The 12,078-nt window shown below is 37.9% G+C and overlaps 1 protein-coding gene across 1 annotated transcript in view; it reads right to left on the bottom strand.

Moving 5' to 3' along the window:
• The window catches only part of Thsd7b (thrombospondin type 1 domain containing 7B), a 1,039,160-nt gene that overhangs the window by 22,202 nt on the left and 1,004,880 nt on the right, over positions 1-12,078 (bottom strand). Inside the window, exons 21-24 of the mRNA XM_004626384.2 lie at positions 10,928-11,073; positions 3,326-3,485; positions 1,235-1,408; positions 1,044-1,139 (exon numbers count right to left, since the gene is read on the bottom strand). Of these exons, the coding sequence (XP_004626441.1) occupies positions 1,044-1,139; positions 1,235-1,408; positions 3,326-3,485; positions 10,928-11,073 (576 nt within the window). The remainder of the gene's footprint in view (positions 1-1,043; positions 1,140-1,234; positions 1,409-3,325; positions 3,486-10,927; positions 11,074-12,078) is intronic.

The raw sequence follows: 12,078 nt of genomic DNA, 5'->3' as shown, positions 1-12,078 counted from the left end.
CCAGCCCCCAAAAAAAAAAAAAAAAAAAAAAATCTTAAACTGGGCATGGCAGCAAACACTTGTAATCCCAGCACTTGGTAGGCTGAGGTAAAAAGATCCACCAGTTCAAGGCCAGCCTAGGCTACATAGTGAATTCAAGGTCAGATTGAACTACCTGGTGAGACTGTTGAAAAAACAAATCAAGATGAGGGCTAGGGAGATAGCTCAGAGCTCTAAGCACCTGCCTGGTAAGCACAAGGACTTGGGATTGATCCCTGGTGCCACATGTCGAGCCAGCCCTGGAACCTTGGGTGCGTCATAGTAGCCACCAAAACCGTGGTGGTGCACATCTGTAATCCTAGCACTGGGGAGGGTGAGGCAGGAGTATCACTATGAGTTTGAGTTTTGTAACTGTACCAAATAAATAAACAAACCAACAAATAAATGATAAAAAAATTAAAAAACAAAACTCTTTGAAATTACTAAGAAATCTATTTAAACCACCACGTACTCCTACTGCTATGAATGTAGAACTTTTGTTTAGTCTGGTTTTAGATATTAACTAGCCTAATCAGCAAAATATTTAAAACCCAGCTTCCTTTGGGCAAATACAACCATCTATGACTTATAGTAAAATTGTTTAAATTTGAAATACTTCAGTTTGTATTTTTAACTTTTATTTTAAGTTTGTTTGTAATATGATACAGAAGCATGAAAGTATAGAAGTAAATTTTAAAATATGGTCTCAAAAATTTTTAAAGTACGATTAAAGTTTTAAAACCATTGTTTAAAACTAACCTCTATCACTTCTAGTTTTTATCTTACACCATGAAATTTAAGGAATTTTACTATGTTTCAGCTCATTTCTTTAAATTATGTAGTATTTTATGGGTCTTCAAAAAAAGAAATGTCTACTTCCTAAAAGACAGAAGAACCATCTAAGGAAACTTTGCCACTAGGATCAACTAAATCCACTCGCCCGGTTATTTGTTGCTAATATTCCACACAAACAGCACAGTCTGAGAGATTTCTCAAGTGCCTACAAGAGTGTCAGGGAGGAATACCTGTGACGTTAACGCCATCTGAACGTTGGCACCAGACAGTCCGTTCATTATTGTTCCAAAGGCTCGCTTTCCACACGTAGCGGTAACATTTGCCTCCTGGAAGTAAATGTAACATCAGCAGTTCTGCTAATCCTCACTTACAACAAGCATCTACCAGTCAAGGCTAAAAAGCTGAAAGGTGCTCCTGGTACCTGTACAAGGACGTGTTTCCAGAGCTTGTTGGGGGCAGCTGTCTTGGTTTTCAAAAGATTGCATTATGAATGTTCTGGACCGAGACTGACGACCGGTAGTCTCGAAGCTTCTTCCATCAACGCAAGTTAATTCACAGGCGCTCCACTCTGACCATGCGGTTAAATGGCAGTCTCCTGCCGGACACACAGCACAAGGAGGGGGAGACCGTGAAAACTAGAGCTTGGCTATACTTGCGCAGATGGGGCACACGCAGAGGCTTGTGGTAGAATGTGCAGTGATGTGGCCGAGCTCTAGACCCTGTGCAGCAGTCTATTTTGACCAATTTTATGATAAGAAAATTAGCTTAATTTCACAGCAGCATGTCAAGTACAATACTCTTTCTTTCTTTTGTACAGGGATTGAACTCAGGACCTTACACATGCCAGTCAGGTGCTGATGCCACTGAGCTGTCTCCTTGGTCCTGGACTTTTTACTTTGCTTCAAATCATAGTACTCATAGCTACAGAAGACTGTGTCTTCCAGTGATAATAAAATCCTTAAAAGGTTCTCGTATGTCCTGAGTCTTAATTGACCTTAGAAGGCTAGGGCCAAAATGTTGGCTTTCCTTGTATCCCTCCTTTTTCTCTAATTTTGGTCTGCAAACTTAGGTTGTTAACCATCCAGAAGAAAAGCTTATTGTTATTATCAAACAATTTGGGCTATCAAGCTTAACCTCACTATCTCACTGCATTTCAAACATCTTAGGCATAATAAGGAACAGGTATTTTTCATCAAGTATTGATATGTACCGATGAATGTCCATTTTGTATCTGTTTATTCAAAGATGTTGGGATAGATATATAGTTGCATTGTCTTAATGAATAGAATGATTTGTTCTAATGGTGTTTGTAAATAGGATCACAAGTCCGCATCTTGTACAGCAATTAACCACTAAGAAGAATATATGCAGTGTATTATTTGTTGAAACTGTACTTCCAATTTGATTTGAAACTATCTCATTGCTGTTTATCAATAAAACTTTGAAAAAAATAAAAAAAATAAACTCCCCATGACAAATGTAACCATTATGTACTACAAATATGTACCAATTAAAACCATTTTAAAAACGAAAAAAAATCCTTAAAAGGGATATGGTAAAGATAGTAACTCAGTTTTCAAAGATCAGCAAAATGCAACACATCTATTTAGAAACAGTACGAAAAAGTAGTTACCAAAATACAGTATCATTTGAATATTTAACAAAGAATATTTAATAAAGTACTCTAAATATATGTACATATGTATTTTAAGACTATATTATATATAATTTATACATATAAATCCTTTATATGAAAATTTTATATGAACTTAATATATACATTTGCATGTACATACTTATATATGTAATTGTATAACATATATATATATGTGTATGCACATACACATTGTACCATAAGGATATATTGTCACATTAAATGTATTTTACACAAGCCAAATTGTGTTATGGGGATTAATATGAACTCGTGTTTTATGTGCCTAGTAATGATGCTCACATTTATATAGAACTTCACTGTTTTCAGGTGGCTTTACAAACTCACAGCATTACTGGTTCCCACCAAGGCATCGCTGAAGATTTATCCATTTGTGGACTTAATTCATATTCTCTGAGTGATGGCCAATATGCTACATGCTGTTGGCTCTACTGGTTATCTAGTTTGTGTGTGTGTGTGTGTGTGTGTGTGTGTGTGTGTGTGTGCGCAGAGTGTCACTACACAGCTCAGACTCATAGTGATCCTCCTGTTTTCTGCCTCCCTAGTGCTGGGATTACAGGCATGCCCCACTATGCCCAGACTTTAATCAGTCATCCAGATGAAGTTGCCATAGATTGAAGGAACCAGTAAAGCCACAGAGACAAGATTCTAGCCTAAATTTCCAAATCCAGTACTTGTTTTCCTTTGGCCTGCTTTACCTCCATTGAAGTAGCAGTACATCCCAAGATGGTAACTACAACCACAAATTAATTAATCAAAGTTAATTAAATTTTCAATTTTGATGAGTGAGAGCTTCTCCAGCTAGAAACATAAACCACCAGGGAAGTACTCCTTACATACCTGGGCAAGGCACGGAGCAGAGCTGCTTCAAGGCACTGTCCGGAAAGGGTATCTCTCCACACAGTGCATCTTCCCCATGAGCAACTGCATGGGATGCTGATCCATTGTGAACCATGCAAGAAAGGCTGCGCACCTGGACTCCTTCCCCACAGTCTCCGCCCTGTGGGAAGAAAGCATATTCTCAGTATTGTCCATATTACTAGTACCTCAAAGATTTGGCTTCCTCTACCTTTGCCCAAGTAAACCCTACTTCCAGATTTCAATGGTTTTCCCTTCTCAAATTTCTCTCTCGATTGTAAACATGGAGAATAACTCGGAACCAATACAGAAATTGAAATGGAAATGCAAATTTATTCCAGGGACTTTATGTACTCAAAATATGACCATTCACTTTGGAGCTTGGCCAGAATTGAATAACAAGAAAAGGAACATCTAATTTGTCTAAATGTATGTGATAGTGGCTTAATCCATAATCACATCCAAAGAGAAAATGTACAGCTTTAGGGCATGCACTTCTCTTGTATTTTTCCTGATTTATTTTTATAGAGTCCAGTGCTTTCTCATGTGTATTAAGTGAAGCTTTCCAGAAAAACACTTTCTCTACTGCCATAAAAAGGTATTTTACCAGGATGCCTTCTCTGCTGAATACTATTCTTTGAGGATATTTCATACCAATCTTGCTTAGATACGCTGGGCAATTAGAAGAATTCTGTATAACATTTCACAGAAATAGAAGCTTAGAATTGAAAGGTTCTTACTGGTTACCTGGCCTGAGTATTTCTCTATTATATAATTTTGGATAGATACTCATGAGATGAGTACCTTTGCTTCAATTTTAACCAGCAATTTTCTTGAGTGCTCATACTCCAGAAAGAAGTTCCTTGGATATTTAGATAATTTTAGTAGATAGCTGTATTTTCACATATGTACTTAGAAGATAGAGCCCAGGGCCAAGTTTTTATACTAAAGAGATGCAATCCCAGATTGGTAAGAGTGAAGGTTGAGAGGAAAGAAAGGGAATTAAGACTATTTACACAGAGAAGAGAGAAGGTAGTTTGGTTTCATGACCTAGATATCACAGCTAAGCAGAAATAAGGCATTGGTCCCCACAACATCTTCCTAGAGAGATAAAGCAGTATCACTTCTTAGTGCTATCCATAAAAGGGAGAAGGAGGCAATTAAATGCCAGAAACTGCTAGAATCCAGGTCTTGTTGGTCAAAGTTTATTTTAGTATGAATTCTGCTGTATTTCTAAGTTGTGTTTATCAACATCCAGCATGCCATTCTAGAAGTTGCTGGAAAATTTATGGCTTTGTAACTAACTACCACTGTTGTTATGGTAACTCTGTGTATGTGTGTGTGTGTGTGTGTGTGTGTGTGTGTGTGTGAGAGAGAGAGAGAGAGAGAGAGAGAGAGAGAGAGAGAGAGAGAGAATTCCTTATCACATAGTCTGACCATCTACCCATCTACCCTGGGAAGCTGGATTTTACCTCCTAATTGCTTTCTCCCAGCAGGAGGTAGACACTAGATTCTCTAAGCTTCAGAGTTACTCTTACAGATGTCCAGCCTGCTCCACTAGCAGTCATACCACGCTAGTGTCGCAGGGTATAAAGCAGGTCATCTATGAACTGATGGGTCTGAGGGACACCTGCCAGGCAAAGACACAGTGCCAGCAGCTGCTAGCCATCAAGGAAAGTTCATAGCAGTCTGGTGGCAGAGTAGGTTGGCAAGGAGTGGCTGTTGAGGAAAAGTCTCAGTGTGAATGAAGTGGTGATTTAACAGCAAGCAGCCGCCACCCCTGTCCCCTATCGGTGGGTCCTTTCCCTTTCTAGGCATCATATGTTCATAGTTAATCATGGTCTAAAAAACACTGGGAGGAAAATTTCAGATATAAACAATTTGCATTTTAAATTTTATGCTATTCTGAATAACATTATGAAATTTTATACCATCCTATTCCATCCCACAGAGGAGATCCGTCATCTTTTTAAACTGTGTTATCTAAGCTACATACACTGTCCCAGCTAGGGAGATAGCTCAGTAGAATAAGCGCTTTCCTGGCAAGTGCAGGGTCCTGAGTTCAATTCCCAGTACCAAAAAAACCCCCTACCCCTCTGTTAGTCATTTAGCAGACATCTTGGTTATCAGATCACTTGTCATGCTGTCATAATACTTATGTTCCAATAACTCTTACGTTCTTATTCATGGCCATAAGCACAAGATAAGTAGTATTTGGAAGTTTTCTTTGTAGTACATTTTTTATATGTGTTCACTGTTAGTATTTGTTTGTGTTAATTTCTTACTGTGCTAATTTGTAAATTAAATTTTATTATTGCTGTTTATATATAGAACAAAGGTTATGCGAGTATTTCATATTATCTGTATTTCAGGCATCCACGGGAGTCTTCGAAGGCATCCTTTATGGATAATGGGGGGCTGTGATAATGACAAAAACAGAAAGCTATTATTTGGAGAAGGTTGAGTTGTAGAAATTTAAAATCTAGGGCCAGCTAAAGAGCTCAGCGGATTAAAGAGTCTGCAAGCAGGTGCAGGGGCCAAGGGTTCAATTGCTGGGCCTGCCATGCCAGTCCCGGCCCCCGTGGCATGCTGAGACAGCCATTGAGACTGGGCATGGTGGTGCATGTCTATAATCCCAGCACTTTGGAGGCTGGAAACAGCAAAATCACTATGAGTCCTATCTAGTAATGAGACCCTGAACACCCTGTAGACCCTTCCCTAAAAAAATTCAGAAAAAAACCTTAAAATCTAAAGGATCTGAAAAAGCACGTGAATTGGGAACATCGTATCCTGTTTTAGAGCTGTTTTATTTAGAATAGTGTTTTAGTCTGTTCAAGTGCCTGTAAGAAAGTACCTTAGACTGAGTAATTAATTTATAAATAGCAGAAATGTATTGCTTATACTTTGGAAAGATATGAAATCCTAGGTGAACATGCTAGCAGACTTATTGCCTGTTTTTTGTGCAGTGATTTCTCCATGTCTGCACATGACAGAAGGGGAGGACAATCTCCTCAAAACCTTTTTTACAAAAGTGTTTACTCTTTGCATGAAGGTACACTGCTTGCGACCCAAGCATCTCTCCTCAGTGGTACTACCACTTAATTCCATCACATGTGGCGTTATGTTTCAGGTAAAAGTTGTGGGGAGGTTCAAACTTTCTGATTGCCAATTGCTGATTGGCAACTCTTATACCTGACTTATGAACATCTAATGATTGTTTGTTTATTTCTATGATTTTTATGAAATTATTAAAACAGCATAATTTTAAACTTACACACATTGTTTTCAAGATAAAAGAAGGCTCAAAAACAACATACAATAAATTCTTTCAAAAATGTAGTAAATGCTTACTTTCTAAAATGAAAAAGGGCAAAAAACTAAATTTCATGATGGGAGGGAGGAGTCATTCATTTTTTTCCCCATTTAAATGGCAGATCCACTGCAGAATTCGTAGGTATATGTTTGTTAGGCTGCATTAGACTGTGTAGTTAGAAAATACTCTAAAGACATGGAATCATTTAATAATCTGAAAGTCCTAATACCTGAGACCTCCAGTAAAAGAAGTTGCAATGGGTGAGGGCTATGTTTGACACTGTATGAGACAGAGTGTAAAGAAATGACAGGAAACAAATCTACACCAGGGATCACTTCAAAAACCAAGATAAATAGCAATAGGCTCCTAGTGTGTACCCAGGAATCAGTTCGTCTTCAAACTTAATCTCTTATATATTTGACAACAGCCACTATATGAAGATAAATCAGCATCAGAATAATAATTTTATTCAAAAAGCAAGCATCCTTTCACCCAGATACACAAGTTTTATACACTGAGGCCCAAAATTAGATTTTTTAGAGCAAGATTGTCAACAACCAAGGCTCTCTTTCTAACTATCCACTGCCAAGATCATGAATGGGGTTTTATGCATATTGAATTGCTATTCCCATCAAATATGGACAGGCAGGTGGTCCCTATAAACATAACCATAGTTTTAATCAAAATTATGATAGTTTACTGGTATCTTAATTTTTGTCAGATACAAGGGTAAGTATTTTATACAACTTACCTAGTCCTTTCCAAAATTCAGCAAAAAAGCTAGAGACAATTGTTCATATTTGAGTGGTCCACACTTCACAGCAGTGGGCTCAACCAATTGAGGATTAAAACCATATTTTATTTAAAAAAGGATATTTGGGCCTGGGGATATAGCTCAGTGGCATAAGTGCCTGCCTGGCAAGCACAAGGTCCTGAGTTCAATCCCCTGTACTGCAAAAATTAAATTAAAATAAAATAAAATAAAATAAAATATTTATCAAACATGTATATATTTTTGCTTGTCATTATTCCCTATAAGTATAATGTACTGTATTTATATAAATATTAATACAATAAATATTACTTTAGTTTAACTATTATAAGTAATCCACTAATGATTTAAAGTTTGTGAAAGACGGTATGTAAGTTACATGCAAATATTGCACCACGTGACAAGATGGATTTAAGCTTCTGCAGATGGTAATTTCTGCATGTGGTAATTTCTGCATGTGATAGAGTACTAGAATCAATCCATCGCTGTTCTCATTGCATATATAAGTTTGCAGAGCTTAGAAACATGACCAAACCTGCAGTGCTAGGAATTGCCAGGACGATGGCCCTGTTAGGGCTGCTAAGCTCCTGAGTCACAGCCCCCAAAGTAGATTTATCAGCATCTATGTATACATATGTTGGCAGCTAGAGAATTGGAGAAAAAAGTTAGGAAGCAGTAAAACAAGCGATGACTGAAGAGAAATACTTCCTCCCTTAATGTGTTCTTACCAAATAGTGGCAGAATGGGTGCATCTTTTCTCTATATCCTGTGTGACTCTCTCATGGTCTGACATCTGGTGATGGCAAGCTGCCAAAGAAATACCATCACACCCAAGCGGGCCAGCTTCTCACCTGCATGTGGCAGGTGAGGACTCGCTGGGACAAGTGGGGGCAGAAAAGCAACTGCAGCGAGAGGGTACTCCTTTGAGTGAGAGGCCTGCATGTATTTTGATTAATAATGTTAAACACTCACTAACGCTAGGGAGACTGTATGATATTTACACATGTAGGCCTAGTTTATTTCATTTATGAGTACATCTTCAAGTGTCATCCACTTAAATGTAAAGGCTTTGAGTTCAGAAAAGTATAAAAACAAGGTATGAAAAGTAAAGCCATATTAATATGCTGAGCTGTAAAGGGTTCAAGTTAACAACTTCTGACATTGCCAGTCCTACAGATAACCCACTACTATTATGGATTACTGGAATATATTGGATTATTTTGCTGAATTTATGCATCTACAATATTTGAATGGCCATGGAATACCCATCTCTGACAAAACTAAACAAAAAAGGGGGTACAAATGAAGGACCATTTTGTATCTGTATAAACAAAATAGGATAGATATATAGCTACTTTCTCTTAATTCAATGAGAAGAAAGATTTGTTCTAATACTATTTGGACAGCACATCATGTCTGTATCTTGTACTATGAATAATGACTGTGAAGACAACAATGTGCAATGTATTAATTATTGAAGCTGTCCTACTAATCGGTTTTGAAACTATCTCATTGCTATTTGTTTCTCAATAAAATTAATTTAAAAAACCTTACTAACATATAAATTGAAAAAAGACAATTGACTGAGAAGATACTATGCAATCCATCCCATAAATAACTAAAAGCTAGGCTTTGGGAAAGTACCAATGACTCTGGGACTCAGGAAATACTCAGCTCAGGTATTGCCCTGATACCCTTTCTCTTATGCCTTTGCTCTCCCTAACCGTCTTCTTTGTGTTCTTGCTTCGGAATAACTGACTTTATCTAATAGGTAGAAAAATGTGTTAGCACATTACTCATGATTACAGTATCTCTGAGTAGCTTCAAATCTAATTCAAATTCCTGGAAAAAAAGAGAGTAAAAAACAAATAACAACAACAACAAACCCAAAACTGATTGGTCTCGGTTGGGTAGGCAGGTACCCTGAAAAATTAACAAGAAATCTAGGTTTTCAGGGCTTTGCTTAGAATAAGTCTAGACCCAGCTTTTGTCTGACTGTGTCAGTGAGTGAAACTAGCACCATCTAAACTCAGAGGCAACTCTGAGGCTCCTTAAGATGAGTCTTTTCCCCAGATGCCACCGCTCTCCTCCCACTGCCAGGAACCTCACAGAGAAACGGTCACAACCCATCACTCTGTCCGGAGAGTCTGGGAAAAGCACAGTGTGTGACAGCAAAGCACTACATGTGGCATTTTCCTTCAGTGTTCCTATGAGACAAGTTGGCTGACTTGTCTATCAAAAAGGCTTATGACACCCGAGGAGATAAAAGGCAAAGTGCAAAAGAATAACCAAGGCATGGTTCCGGCTGCATGCCTGTAAGACTCAGAGCAGGGCGCTGTCAGCCTTCTGTCTCCCATTCCTCTTCCCTTCCCACCCTTTGTTCTTCCTCTCTTCTTCCTAACATTTTCCCCTCTCTCTCCCTTCTTTTGCAATGAACGGTTCCCTGAATTTTATTTTTGCCACTCTATCAAAGTTGTCACAATTATAAGGAAAACTATTCCTCCCGCTTTCTAATTCTAAGTTATTCTGAGTGTTTAAAAACTGCTGAAGACTAGAAAAAAGATATTTAGACTAAAGAAAAAAGTACTTATATTCAAAGCTTTCAGTTTATGTCTGAATTACCTCATTAGCATAGTTAGTTTATTTTACATGAAAGGAGAGTGAACAGGTTTGCCACACATTTTTGTTCCTCTGGGGCTTATTAAAATGTTTGGGTATTAAACTTCTTCAGGACAGTAATGCTGCCTGACAAGGTCATCCTGGCAGGAGCATGATGAAAATATTGTGCCGATTTCCTTACACACAGTCAAAATTTTTGTTATCTAAATAACATTTGCTTTGCAACAGGAACTGAAGGCTAAACTAGTGAAATAAGAGGGGCACAAATCAATGCACTATTTCTTCAGCAAGAAACCAGAAAGAACAGGCAGTGGAGGATCCTTGCTGAGCCAGCAGAAGCTCTGGGTACCTGACATACCATGATGGTGCCAGGCACTTATATTTCAGCCCAATAAAAATGCAATCATTGAGGAAGACGTAGTGACCTCAGTTCATGCAATAATGTTAAAATATAACTTTCATGCACTTTGGTTTCCTGCCCATATATAAGATTTTGTCCTAACCCAAAAGTGCCTCTTAAAGAAATATATTCTAAACAAGTTATATGATTGCACAGTACCAGGGTTTGGCCTAACTAGGAAATATTTTTATATTCCCAACAAGCCAATAAAATAAGAGGATTCTTGAAGATGCCAAGTAGATTGATAATCCCATGACCCAGCTTATTATCATCAATGCTTAATGAATGATTGTTTGTTTAGAAATTTCACTCTGCATGAGGTTAAGTGACTTGGATGTATTTTTCTGTGTTCTGTACTGCATTGAAAATATATTATGCCAGAGTCCTGGTTCTATGAATTTATTCTATTAGCACGTGTGACCAAACAGGTGCTCTGGACACACTAAGAAGCATTTTGCTAAGTGTCCTTACATAACCTACCTCCAATTTACATGCAGACCAGTTGCCAAGGACCCAGCTGGAGCAGGGCCTCACTGGGCAGGGTTTCTGCTGGATAAGCTCGGTGGGGCATGGCCGTCCTTCTCCCTGGGTTGGGATAATGATAAATCGAGCCCGGCTCATTCGACCTACAATGATAAGGGAGGCATCAGCATTTCAGTTAGACTTTGGCTTGGAATGGGAATTGAAGGACAGAACGGTGCCTTACGTATGTAAGTCTTCACTGGAATGCACTGAACTCTGTCCTGTCCCATTTTTCATTTTTGCCATTTTAATTTATGTTTCTGTAAGACACAGTTTATCTACAAGTTCAGAATGCTTTAAAAATTCTGAAATTCTACTTGTCTTCTTTTTATTCTTCCCTTTGAGTCTTGCTATGTTGTTCAGGCTGGTCGAGAACTCACAGTGAACCTCCTGACACAGCCTCCTGAGTACAAATGTGCCTCATCATGCCTGCCCTATCTGTCTTCTTTCTTAATCTTCCTAAGTCCAGACTCTGTAATCTCATCAAGTAGACTGATCTTAAAAGCACCAATGAAGTGTTAATTCATTTAAGATTTTTTAAATAAAGTTCTAGTATGATGAATTTCTAGTATGATACATATTAGGTACAGTAGTAAAATTGCCAGATATATTTTCTGTCCTCACAGATCATTATTTAAACCAAGATTATAAATATTAATCAAAAATGGTTACAACATTTTTCTTTTAGGTTCTAAATTATCAAGTAAGGTAAATATTACACATTATCCAAATTACTCTAAAGAGCTGCATAGTATAAAATTCCACCCTGAGGAGCAAGTAATTTTCCTCACACAATTCAACACAGTTTTCTTAGAGACTGAAGATCAATTTCTTCCTTCATTGAGCACAAGAAAATATTGGGCTCTGTGTAGGAACCATGGTGTTAAAAAACAAAACAAAATATTTAAAATAATTCATATATTCAAGTATTACTGTTGCATTACATGATGAAAGACAGTTGGGGTATAAGAATGGCTGAGGCAAGAACAAGCACCCTTGTCTTATTATGATCATGCCTGGGCACCCAGGCAGAGTACAACAGTAAGAAAGAAAAATGATCTCTCTCTCTCTCTCTCTCTCTCTCTCTCTCTCTCTCTCTCTCTCTCTCT

This window comes from Octodon degus, unplaced genomic scaffold (assembly GCF_000260255.1).
Source record: "Octodon degus isolate 3935 unplaced genomic scaffold, OctDeg1.0 scaffold00014, whole genome shotgun sequence".
Lineage (NCBI taxonomy): Eukaryota > Metazoa > Chordata > Mammalia > Rodentia > Octodontidae > Octodon > Octodon degus.
This window is presented reverse-complemented; position numbering and strand designations above follow the sequence as displayed.